Raw genomic sequence first — 13711 nt, forward strand, 5'->3', positions numbered from 1 at the left:
TACCACAATGTAGGCAGAGCCTGAGTGTTTGTTTCTGGACTGCCCTAATGCAAAATAATCACATAGAAATAGTATTAATTATAATTTTGTTTGGCTCATAGCTTAAGTATATTTCTAGCTAGCTTTTTCATCTTAAATTAACACATTTCTATTATTTTGTATTTTACCATGAGGCTCGTGGTTTACTGGCAATGTTCCAGTGCATCTGTCTCCTGTGGCAGGTACATAGTATCTCTTTAACTCCTCCTAAGTCTCCATTTATCTTTTGTAACCTGGCTATATTCTATTAAGACATTGGTCGAAAGAAGCTTCTTTATTAACCAATAACAAAAAAAAGTATTTATAGCATACAAAGGGGAATCCCACATCCCTACATAGTCTCACCGACATGGACCCCTGAATGTGAGCTAAACAAGGACAACAACAATAGACATGTCAGAGTGAGGGGTAAAGACCATGAGGCCTCCATCCTACTGAAGGAACTATGGGGAACTAAGGAATGCTGGCCTCAGGAGAGTCTTCCCCAGGGAAGAGCACTGGTCATCCAATGACAATTGGTCATTCCTAAAAGTTATATGTAAATATATAGACTGAGAAGGGTATATTTAGGAATATATGTATATACATATATATGCATAAATACACATGTGAATGTAATAAAATTAATGAAAAAGGGACATATATTTGAAAGAGATAAAGGAGGAATTTATAGGCTGTTTGGAGAAAGCAAAGGAAAATCAGAAAATATGATCATATCATAATCTCCCAAATAAAGAAATAACTGAAAAGGAAAAAATACTAAAAGTAAAATAAGGATTCTTTCTGGTTGTTTTATTTTCTTTTATCTTTATTTAATTTATTTATTTTTGGTTTTCTTTTAAGACCGGATTTCTCTGTTGATTTGGAGATAGTCCTCAAATTGACACTGTGACCAGGCTGGCCTGGAACTCATGGAGATCCGCTAGTCTCCACCTCCTGATTGCTGTGATTAAAGGGCTGCACCTTTGGACTCCACTGGATTCCTTAAAGAAAATAAACGAATAAGAGTCCTTAAAATATTGGAAACATCAAAAATGTGCTTTTATCCTGAAAAATTTACTAATGCTAAGACTGAAATAAAATTTCAATCTTTGGTGACTCTAATGTTCCAGAATCATTGCAGTTTAATGACTGGAGATTCTCAGTCTCCTTCGAGACTGCATAGTGAGCTGGCAAAGGTGCCACTGAGTCTTGGCTCTGAACTATGTTTCCTGAGTGTGCTATCCTGTTTCCAGTTCCCAAAATACACAACAGGGCTTCCTTCTGGGCATTGCAAGTTATCTGCCTTTCAACTCTAATCGTAAGTAGGACATGAAAACTGCTTTTCTTGGAGAATTTACACAGGTTTGGAAGGTTCCGACAGGAAATACCATACTTACACTGATACCTCAACACATGGATATGTTTAAAGGTGTCATTAGCTCTGATCTGGGTTGCCATGGTGCAGCATTGAGTGAAGGCTTGGACACAGTTGGGGCCTATTTTCACACGTTCTGCTCGCTGCTCACAGGTTTCATGCTCACTACGTCTGGCTCCGTCATTACAACACTTCTTTACCACCGGATGTTTGTATGTAGCAGCTGAAACGATGTCAATACGTGTGTCCTTACCACCAACAGTCGTAGATCTCAAGCATTATTTTCTCTACCATCAAAGGACTCCCTCACCAGATGCTCGAAGAAAACAAACATTTTAGATAGTTTTAGGAGAGGAAATAATAAAGAACTGCTTTGTTCGTGGTAAGGATCTGGCCAATGAAATCCTGAGTTTGCGTGAAGGATCATTTGAGGGGTGAACTGAACCTCCACAGGTATCTTTTCCCCGCCCACTGTATTGCAATTAGGGAAACCCCGTGTCTTCTGCTCTCTGGTCTTGAATGCAGTAACCGCAGTGCTATACAATTTGTGGACTACCTTGTTCTCTTATTTTCTGTTCCAGGGAATTTGTTGACTGGAGACTCACGCCTTGGGCTTCATCTATGAGTGGGAGAATGCAGTGAGGGAAGAGTGGTCAGTGTCATACTGTTGTTATAATACTTAAAAATAGGTCTTGTCCCTGCAATATGACCCATAATACTCTCGTCAACTTAATCATTTGTTGACTTAACTATTTGACTCGTTGCTAATTGTTTATTTTTCCTAAAATCATAAGCCTAGGAAGATGCTCCATAAGCCAGGCTCCTCTGGGGACCGTACCACTTCTATTATGAAGAACATGAATCCACAAGGGCCGGCTGGCTTCCTCAGGAATAACAGGCAAGCTGACCTCAGACTCCTGAACAGACACCAAAACATTAGAGTACCTTGAATTTTCAGTTCATGCTGCAGATAACTTATTGGCATGAGACTTAAATTGTAAGCTTTTTTTGTGAGAAAGAAGGAGGCAGACGGCATAAAATCCTTTTAAAACAGCCCTAAGACGGTATTCTCTTCCACATCATCGCGTCCCTCTAACAACCTCTAACAAGCACTGACTCCCTGACTGGATACCCAACCAGGACTTCCCACAATCCTGGCTCAGGACCTCATCCCCACTTGGGAGCAGTTTTTATTAGTTACATTACTGAAAAGAATTACTGGTACAAAACTAACATTCTATAAATGAGTCTTAGGTTGAAGATTACCGTGTTCTTTGATGTCAAAGTGTGCCGTTCCGTTGGTAGAAGCATCTTCTGTATATTTAGCCTGAATCGTCCATCTACCGTACCTGTGGAAGCCAGATGTTTGAAATCATGGAGGGCAACAAAGAGTTTTAATTTATCAAGAGGAACTCTAGTAATTTCTGTTTTGAAGAGGTAAGAATATGTGTGTGGGTGACAACTCACACACACACACACACACACACACACACACACTCAGACACATACCCAAAGTAAAAGTTTGGAGGAAAGATATTTCCACAATAAATAGACATAACTGAACATTTCAAAAATAAAATAAATTGTTTAACAATTAGTTTTATAGATAGTATTCATTTCCTACATATTTTGCTTAAATATCACAATTTTCTTTAGACAACTGATGACAATTTCAGAATTTAATTAATCCAGAATTTTATGTTAAATTCAAAACACAGTATAAAAATTGATAATAATGTGTCTGGAAAGATGGCATGCCAGTGATGTAAATCACACCTCATCTAAGAAAAATTGTATTTGGAAACAAAGCATAGGGCTTGTTTTAAAGAATAAAACAACCTGTCCAACAAGCTTCATCCAAAAAATTTAGTAAGGTTGGTCAGTGGTAGCTCATGCCTTTAATTCAAGGACTTGGGAGGTGGATCTCTGAGTTAAAGTTGAGGTGTTATGTAGACAGCTACAGAAGCCAGCCAGGCCTACACAGAGAAACCCTTTCTTTAAAGATCAAAAGCCAATAACATAAACCAAACAAGCAAAAAAAAAGTCAGTGAGTACTACACTGAGATTTAAAAAAAGATCAAGACAGAAGAACCACAGACTTTATAGCAAACAATCCACACCAGTTCAGATTCTCACACGTTTTTCAAGCAGGTTTGATTTATACAAGTTACGCACATCACTGGGGAGAGAAAATAACCGTATCTACCATGTGTATAAGGGATGTGATCAATGGAGGAGATAGCACGGTTGTCATGACTATTGTCCTTACTCAACAGGTATTTACCCGAGGACCAAGGATGCTGAATTGCTGAGCTAAAATGAACGCTATGGACAAGGGCCTTGATCTTAAAGAGCCTGTGGTGTAAGATGAAGAGGGGGTGATAAACAAAAAATGAATAAGACATGGAGAAGAAAGAAAATACACAGGACAAGGAGGTGGAGAGTGAAGTGGACACTATGTCGTATCCAGGGATAGCATTTGTACAAAGTGGCATTTTCCCATGTCCCAGAGAAGAGAACTATAAAGGAGAATGTGTTCTGTGCATAGAGGACAGCAGACACCAAGCTGCTAAGACGGGAGAGTGGAGTCTGATGGATTCCAGTGATCTGCTGTGGACAGCTGGCACGAGGTGACGTCTGTGAAATCAGAATTATAACACAGCAGACTCGATTCTGCACTAGGGAGCCTATGGCATTTTAAGAAATTGTATAATTTTAAATCATCCAGATTGTTTCAGCCTCCCAACTTCAGTCTACGATTTTCAGAAAATGTTTTCAAAATGAGCTTAATACTATTTCCCTTAGAGAGGATGCAGGACAAGTGACTCTAAAGTATTTCTACTGGAAATGTCTGCGGTAGCTATGTATAGTGTAGTACATTATAGTATAGAACCACACAGTGTAGTATAGAATAGTATAGTACTATAGTATACTACAGTATAGTATAGTACATTATAGTATAGTACACTATGGTATAGTACTGTATAGCATAGTACACTATAGTATAGTATAGTACTGTCTAGTATAGTTAAGAAAAGTATAGCATAGTACAGTATAATATAGTACAGTATAGTATAGCATAGTACAGTATAGTATAGTACACTATAGTTTAGTACTGTATAGTATAGTACACTATAGTATAGTACTGTATAGTATAGTACACTATAGTATAGTACAGTATAGTATAGTACTGTCTAGTATAGTTAAGAAAAGTATAGCATAGTACAGTATAATATAGTACAGTATAGTATAGCATAGTACAGTGTAGTATATAATAGTATAGTACAGTACGGTATGGTATGGTATAGTATAGTACAGTACCATAAAGAACAGTACAGTACCATAAAGAACAGTACAGTATAGTATGGTATAGAATAGTACCGTATAGAACAGTACAGTTTAGCTGCCCTTGTCATAGACATTGTGCTCTATGTTCCTTGAGAACAAGGATTGTGGGCACTTGACTTCTATTTGGCAGCTTGCTCTCTTATTGTGAGTTCCACACACAAGCAGTGCTCATTTAACATGTATTTTATAAACCTCTGTATGAGCATGATCTTAATCCTTGTATATGAACCCAAATATACAAATTTCCCTACAAACACAACACACACACACACACGTTTTGACTAAATCTCTGCACCTGCTAGGCATACGTGCTCTCTGAATAGACCATAACCTAATGCCCTCTTCCCAGAGATGGACACTCTGTTAGGGTGAAAAGGCAAAAAAGACAACTGAAGATTGTTTTCTCTCTAAATTGATTGCTCTCTCTATAAAAAGAATGGGTGGAAATTTTTGGGAAGTTTCTCTCTCTCTCTCTCTCTCTCTCTCTCTCTCTCTCTCTCTCTGTGTGTGTGTGTGTGTGTGTGTGTGTGTGTGTGTGTGTGTGTGTGTGTGAGTGTTTGTGTGTGTGTATCTGTGTATTTATTTACTGTTTTGCTATCTGCTGAGGCTGGCTGGTAATACCTACATCTAAGGGATTCTCTATTGAAGGTGTGCTGATAATCCGAGACTCCTGGTCTGCTGGGCAGTGCTCTGGTATCTGGAATTCATTTCTGTTCTGCTGAGAAGCGGACCTAACTTCTACCATCTTTTGGAAGGCTTCACATAGCCACATGTGTGCTCTCTTTGGTCAGAGCAGGTGCTCACTTAACCTTTCCTCTGCCCCACAAACAAAAGTTCAACCTGTTTCTTTTTCTTTCAGAAAACAACTTTTTTTTTTGTTTTTGTTTTTTTTTTTTCGAGACAGGGTTTCTCTGTGGCTTTGGAGCCTGTCCTGGAACTAGCTCTGTAGACCAGGCTGGTCTCGAACTCACAGAGATCCGCCTGCCTCTGCCTCCCGAGTGCTGGGATTAAAGGCGTGCGCCACCATCGCCCGGCTCAGAAAACAACTTATCAACAAACATTTTTACATACTTGGGGTTAGAAGGAATCTGGAAGTCAGGAAAAGACACAGCTCCAGTATGATTGTTTCCTTGGACCTTGTCAACTTCTGATCCTTCAGGGTCCTTTAGAGAAATAAGAAAATGTGCCTGCCTTAGGCCCCTTTTCGTTGTTACAAGGTAATACCCGTGACCAGGTAATTTTTGAAAACTAGAGATTTATCTTGGCCACAGTACTGGAGGCCAGGGTTGTAAGGAGATGACGCTGTGCAAGGAGGAGCTGCCCTGCTTCAACTCTGGATGGAGAAGCAGAACCGCAAGCAAGCGCTTAGGAAGAGTTTGTTCATGTGACAAGAAAGCTCTTGCACGGGAACAGCCCTGCTCTGTGTATCCGTCTGTGAGGGAAACATCATGGCACTAAGCACATACTTACTATGAAAGTTAAGACAGTTTCCCATGTAACTGGCTCCAAGGCATCTCCCAGTGAAAGGACGCCAACCTTTACTGCAGAAGAAGTGATATTGTCAAAAATCTTGTTGAGCAAGGACTGTTCTAATTTTTGAAACAAACATCATCAGGGTGAAAATGCTTTAAGATATAGTGAGTGACATTGTCAAAGATTAATAATATATTTTTAAACATCTTCAATGAGATAAATCTTGTTAAAAACCAAATATAGCCCCTAGATAGAAACTTATATTTAAAGGAATGTTGTTGGTAAACATATACATTGCTAAAGATTCTTTCATTTTAACATAAGTCCTTGAGATTTACTTATAGTCAATAGGAAAGTTAACTTCTGAAAATATTTATGTTCAACTTGCTGGAAACATGTGCATAGTATAAAATTAGTTATTTCTGTACTTAGTCCTCCATGTATTGGGAATTTAATAACAACAAAAGAGTGAGCTCCGCTGTAGGTTGTATGAAACCATACAATACTGCCTTACATTAGGGCTGGAGGGTTGTCGGGCAAAGAGGTGGTTGATTCAGATAGCATAAACTCTCCTGCTTATAAAAAATAGCAAGGCTCCAAATTAGCTCTTCCCGTAATAAGCCGTGATCGTGTGATTCTGTTGTATCTGTTGCCCCAGGTCCTGTGATTGTTCTGTCCTCATTAAAAAAATAGAGGTGACATTGCAGAACTGCTGGTCCTTGCACATCCTAGGTAAGCACTCTGTACGGAAACACATCTCTTTGTTTCCCTGCTAAGTAGCCCAGGCTAGCCTGTGATTCCCAACCTCCTCTCATCAGTCTCCCTGGTTTTGGGTTCATGGACACACACCACCAAGCCCCGTGAGATTCTCCACTCTCTAAATGCTGTATGTCTCACAGCTGATTTGTGCTTAATTTTCTTCTTTTCATTCACAGAGCCAGGCAGCAGCAAATACATTCAATTCCAGCTCTTGGGAGGCAGAGGCATGATGATCTTTATGAGTTCAAGGTCAGCCTGGTCTACCACCATGTGATTTCCAGGACTGACGGGGTTGTTACACAGTCAAACCTTATTTTTCCCAACAACAAAAAATGTGATTCACAGAAAACAATTAGTGGAACATTTCATGTATTTCCCTCTCTGTTTTAGTAGTTTTTAATCTTTATAAATTTGAATCTGATCCCTTAAAACATCTTCCTTATCTTTGTTTTTTGTGCTCAAAATCTTTTAGCTTAAAGTCTTTATTTTTTGGAATCATATGCATGAGTAGTATGATTGCATACCTGTTATTGTTATATTTACACATACATACATGTTGATTTAGTGTTGTTCCTATGTGCATGTGCTTAGGGTGGACTGCTCAGGATTGGATCAGCTGTGGGGGCTCCTCCCTGGAAAAAACCCAGCCTCCCTCTCTGAGCATCCACTGACTGTCTATAGCTGTTCTTGCATGTAGGAGGCCTTTAAAATATCCCCATGGCAGTTGTGTGTCATCTATCTACACAGATTCATAATTGCTACAAAAACGGAGGGTGCGTGACCGTGGCTGCCCAGCACCATACGGTATAACTAAAACACAGCCCCGGACCTGAGATCAGGGAGAGCTATGGAACAGGAGGCAGAAGACCCAAAGATCTGGAGGATCAGGGTGCCTACCAGAGCTCAGTTGCTAAGCTGCACTGTCTGCTTCTGGGCTGAACATAATGGTATAGCTTTTGACTCTGCAGGGGCATGGTGACACATTTTCATTCTTTGAGGGTTTTCAACTCAAATCATAGCCAAGTCTTGGTCCCCACACTAAAATAGAAATAGTGCCCTAAGCCCTACACCATTTCGACTCTTGGTCCATACTGTGTAACTCCACGGAGATGTCCCAGGAAATTCTGTTTCACCAGGTAACAAGGTATAGCCAGTATGATGAGCAGGTCGCCCACATCCTGTGCTCTCCTCCCGTCAGTGCTGTCATTCCCTCATGTTGTCCCTCCCGTCTATGACAAACCTGCCTTCCCTGTCCAGGTGTCAAGAAATAGTTGTTAGCAGAGTGTGGAAAAGCCTACGATCACAAGTTCTAAAGTTGAAAACTGTGGTCTTGTCTCGCTGCTTCCTCTTCCTGTTGTGAGTTATCTTATCCTCTAAAACTCATTAATAAAACAGGAAGATTTGTGTCACCTCCCAATAACACTCACAGGCACTAACAGAGTCTCCACATGACTCAGCAGAAAAGGAGTAACAAATGTTTATGTTATCATTATGATTTCAGTGACTATTATTTGCATACTTTCTAACCTAGGTTTTACTTAATTTAGAATATTAATCTTAGGGTATCAGAGGCAAGATAAATAAAATCTGTGTATTAAAGCCATGACTTAATTGCAATGCTTGCTTTGTGCTAGACAGTGAGATAAGAGTGGTGAACAAGTCTGATATGCATGCCGCCTGATGCTCTAGGAGAGGAGATACACAGTCATGTAGGTTTCCAGTATCACGGAGGTGCAGATGCTGCATAGGTCATGCCCTTGGATTTTGAGACAACAAAAGAGAGGACTGGGCATGTTCCTAAGTGATGGAGCACTTGCCTGGGATGTTTGAGGCCCTGGACTTATCCCGAGCACTGACAAGGAGGAGAGAGAGAACATGTGCTGGGGGAGGCAGGCCGAGCTGCAGTTGCAGGTTCCAGAAGGGATCCGTGAATGCGGATGCTACCAGCAGGAGTTACTGAGTCAAAGAAAAAGATAAAAACGTACTATGCAGAAGTAACACTGCATCCACCTCCATGTGCCTGAGAAGTAGCAGGAAAAGCAACTAACTTGAGACCACAGCTGAGGGGACATAGCAGAGAAGGGACGTAGGATAGAGGGTGGGACCCAGGCTGTGAAGAACTGAAGGACTCTGGACAATATTCTAAGGTCCTTTATCCTAGAAAGCCTTGGAGACTAAGCCGTTATTCAAAGATGCTTAAGATAATCATCCTTCAAGTGTCTTCACATTAAATACATCAGTAGGATAAGGTCTTTAGATTGTTCTTATAGGCAGAGACTACTATCTCATATAAGAAGTCGTCTTGTTGAAGTGAGATCAACAGTTCTGGCAATGACTCACTGTCTGAGCTGGGGAAAACATCCTGACCCTGTCTAGGTTTCCTTTGTAAGCCAACATAACAGGTGGCCCTGCTGAATGTGTTGATTATCATACAGCCCCATTCACCTCACCATGGACATCACCAGCTTCCACCAAAATTAGAAGGTCTCTACTGTGCACAAAGTAAACACCAAAACAAAACGTGACAGTACCTCTGCCTCTGTCCATCTGTCCCCCAAAGCTGCACTAATAAAAACATTCCTGCTCCTTCCTGCAATGTACATCTTCCCTAAATTCATCTCTAATTGTCCAGAAATGGCAAGTGGCCTGGAGAAAGGCAGAAGGTTTTGCAAGCAATGTTGACTCTTCCTATGTCTTATTTTCAGTTCATGGGGGGAAATGTAGATTTTCCTCAGTCACAGTGTCTTTCCTGCCATTCCCCTCACCAGGAAAACTATGAATATGAAACCATGCACAACAGACACTTTCTCAGGTGATACACCGTGGACAATCAGCACTTGCTCACCTCTGTAATGTACATTAGACTCTGCCAAGGTCTAACCCTTTACACAGGGGTTCTTTTTCCAACATTGGAACTACCTACTAAATCCAAGTTTGTTTTAAATAGAAGATCTTAAGATAAATTATTTCCGAGTGCCAAAATTGTATTTGCAATCATGTCTTCTCTATTTTTGATGGATCAATACTCTGACAGGAAAGATAATGTAATCATTGGTTATGTTATTAATTTACTAATTCCATTATTAATTACAAGTGAAAATGCTATGTGAAAATATAAAAGTCATGAAGATCTAAGTTTCTCTTGAGTTAGGTAGAAACTGGTCTACACTCAATTTCAGATGTTCAAAGCTCCACATCTTTATGTCATTCTCCCTTGGAAGAAGCATCAGATACTCTACCGTGCTGCTGCGGAGTGTACACAGGCTTGTCAGTGTGGACGAAGAGAGAGCCATTGTCATAGAGGATTGGCCGTTTTTCAGATTTTGAAAAATGCTTTGACACGACTTCCAAATACACATATGAAAATGAGCTTTGTCCTTGAGACAACTGTTTGTCCTGAATCTGAAAAACAACAAACAAACATGACGGTGTGAAAGTGTGATTGTGAAGTCCTAAAGCGTGCTGACCTTGTAGGAAAAACCACTGCAAACTCATAAGACCAATTCAAGCTTGTTGCTGGTTTTTGTTTGTTTGTTTTGGCTTGGTATTTGGTTTTTTGAGACAGGATTTCTCTGTAGCTTTGGAGATGTCCTGCAACTATTTCCTGTAGACCAGTCTGACCTTGATCTCACAGAAACTCACCTGCTTCTGCCCACCAAGTGCTGGGTTTAAAGGCATGTGTCACCAACACCTGGCTGCAAAATTGAGCTTGTGCATTGCATAATTTTAAAGAGATGTTGGAGACAGGGCTCAGGAGTTAAGAGCACTGGTGGCTCTTCCAGAGGACAAAGGTTCCATTCCCAGCACCCAAGTGGCAGCTCAAATCACCTGACTCCTGTTCCAGGAATCCTACTTCCTCTTCTCTCCTCTGTTATTGCATGCTGTGGTGCCCAAATACACATGTAGGCAAAATACCCATTAACAGGAAATTGTAAAAAATGATAATGAGCCTGTAGTGGTGCATGTCTTTAATCCAAGAATTTAGGCGTCAGAGAAGGGCAGATCTCTGCGAGTTCAAGTCCAGCCTGGTTTATGTAACTTCTTCCTGAGCAGACAAAGCTATTAGAATATTGTTACAGGCAAAGATTACTATCTTGTATGTCAAATTGTCTTGTTGGAGTCAGATCAACAGTTCTGGCAATAGCACTGTATCTACGAATGTGACAACATTCTCACCCACTCTAGGTTGTTCCTTTCCACGCCTTGTCTGAATAACAATAAATAAATAAAAAAATAATAACAGTAATACTAATAGCACAGTATAACACTACAGAAACTGAGGCAGGAAGATATTGTTTTCAAGTCTATCCAGGACTACATGGTAAGAATCTGTCTTATAAACATAACCAAACAACAAAACTAACTAAAACCAGTGTAGGAAAATAATAATAAATTATAAAATCTTTTCATAGTCTGACATCATAATAAAATGTTAGCATTTTGAGACAAATTATTTCTAGAATAAAGAACTTTTAAAACTAAGTACTAAAACTAAAACAAAACTCCAAGCAAGCTAAGAAATAAATTGGCTAATGAAACGATCACACAGTTCATAAGCAGAGAAGCACAGGGGACAGGTGGACATGTGGAAATCTGTTGACATCCTTACCATCTGGAGAGCGCCAATGACACTGGGATTCCATCTCACTGCAGGAGGAACAGCTATCATTGAGAATGGTAACAGAACCAAGAATGCCGGGGAAGATGTAGGGGCAGGGAATCCTTATGCATTGCTAGATGGAGTGATAATTGGTGCAGGCAGAAGGAAAACCAGTGTGGGAGTTCCTAAAAATAGAGCTACCTCTGGCCCAGCTGCAGCACTTGGGGATCTCCGAGGAGGGATAAAAGTCAACGTGGTGAGAGAGGCTTGCAATATTCATCATCCTCATCATTGCACTGTTCACGACTCCCAAACTATGGAGACCGTCTGCTTGTCCATCAGCAGCTAAGTTGACACAGCAAATGCGATACATATGGGGGAGTTTATTCAGCCACAAAGGACAAAACTGCCGGGAAATGGATGCAACGGGAGGTCTCCATAGAAAGTGAAAGAAGCAGGACTCAGAAGGCAAATACTGCGTGTTTTCTGTCACTGTGCACACATGACACAAAGATTGTGTACATACACACACGTGAAATAAGAGGAGAAGAGAAAAGGGAGAGTGGATGAGGTGGGGTGAAGGGGTCAATACAGTCAAAGAACATATCACACTTGCAGGAGTTTGTCTTTATGAAATCCATCAATATCCACAATGAACATGCACAAAATAAAGAAGTTTCTAACCAGTCTGAGCATAGATGTCTCAATGAACGGCAGTTATTTAAGCAGTTTGTCCCTACTACCCTTGTGTGTTTCCAGAGAGTTGCTGGCTCTAGCACTCAGCAGTCCCCCAGTATGGGAACTCTATGTACAGCTGAAGAATACTGAACTTTAGCAAATACCCAACAGCCCGTGTGCACATTCAGTTAGCAGTTCCCTTTTCTAATTTCACCTCAAGATATTTCCTGTTCATCTCCAAACGTTTTCACAGAGAGGAGTTTATTTTTAAGGATGTGGGCATAGCGCACTTGGCTCAAAATCAAATGTAATTTTCTGCACAGAGTTTGGGGTTTCACTCTTCACTCCCCTGTTACCGTCTCACAACCACACAGCTATGGAGCAACAGTAACGACTACAGTTTTACCAAGGTTCAAGTGTTGCGCAACTTTTACCAAAAACACTTAAAAAAACAAAGAATAAGTACATACTGTTAATAGTGTCGAGTTGTGGAATTTATTTCCTAGAGATAAATTAACACAGCCTGAAGAGTAGGTCACTTTTCTATCAGGATAACTTCTTATAGAGATTGTCACATCAAATGCTTCAGTGTAGCCAAGGGCTTGAATTACAACAGTTTCAGATGCTCCGACATGGAAGACTTTGGGTGCTGAAATGACGAAGCTGTTTAAATTGTAAAAGAAAAGTTTCGTTTGTTTTGCAGGTTTTCTTATACTTTTGGTATTTTACTCTGCATTTTTGCTGACTAGAAAACCAATCTGTCATTGTTACAGGTAGCTGTCTCACGGGATCAGTTATGTTGTTAGCCGCTCACCAAATCCAGACGTGCCCATGGCTCTCATGGTCAGCTGAGACTACCCACTCCTTATGTCAAAATCAGACAGTTATTATCGAATCGATACAACCCAAGTCTCCATTTCACTCACCACAGGTAAGACGCCCAGGAAAGTGAATATGGCTCATTTTACTTACGTTTGTTCCTGTCCCCAAGTTTTGCCCAGGAAAATTAAAAAGCAAAGTGCTCCCCAAAGGCCCATGGTGGAAAGAGGCATAAACCCATGAGCCCGACCTTCTTTAAGCTACTTTTATTTTAAATAAACTGGGTTGAAGAGTTTGGGTAAATTAGTTTTCTGGTTAATTATTAACATCATAGAAAAAGATCTCTGAGTGAGAAAGTTAAGATCAGGAATGGGCACATGAGGCTATGTTAATAAACACAAAACATGTTTTAGCATCCTGTCATCTCCAGTAATAAAGACAGCGGTGTTTGACATCAACTTAGACCCAGGGACTTGTTTTTTGAATACAAGTAAAAGGGTCCTAACCTGGGTGCTTGTCACTGTGCAGGAAGGCTCAGCGCTGGGAGCCAGGAGCCGCTTTCCTCTGACTTTCATTTCTCAGCCAGGTCCTTTGTGCTGACACCCTGCTACCTTCAACTTGATTCTAGCAGGTTTTAT

At 40.4% G+C, this 13711-nt stretch overlaps 1 protein-coding gene across 1 annotated transcript in view; it reads right to left on the minus strand.

The window, feature by feature from the left end:
• The window catches only part of LOC142856684 (complement C5-like), a 44456-nt gene extending 31110 nt beyond the window's left edge, over positions 1-13346 (minus strand). Inside the window, exons 1-9 of the mRNA XM_075984360.1 lie at positions 13227-13346; positions 12725-12917; positions 10216-10378; positions 6215-6285; positions 5816-5907; positions 2663-2745; positions 1953-2015; positions 1419-1619; positions 385-407 (exon numbers count right to left, since the gene is read on the minus strand). Coding sequence (XP_075840475.1) covers positions 385-407; positions 1419-1619; positions 1953-2015; positions 2663-2745; positions 5816-5907; positions 6215-6285; positions 10216-10378; positions 12725-12917; positions 13227-13306 — 969 coding nt within the window. The 5' untranslated portion in view covers positions 13307-13346. The remainder of the gene's footprint in view (positions 1-384; positions 408-1418; positions 1620-1952; positions 2016-2662; positions 2746-5815; positions 5908-6214; positions 6286-10215; positions 10379-12724; positions 12918-13226) is intronic.
• Positions 13347-13711: the final 365 nt, after the last annotated feature.

Source organism: Microtus pennsylvanicus, chromosome 9, assembly GCF_037038515.1.
Source record: "Microtus pennsylvanicus isolate mMicPen1 chromosome 9, mMicPen1.hap1, whole genome shotgun sequence".
Classification (NCBI taxonomy): Eukaryota; Metazoa; Chordata; class Mammalia; order Rodentia; family Cricetidae; genus Microtus; species Microtus pennsylvanicus.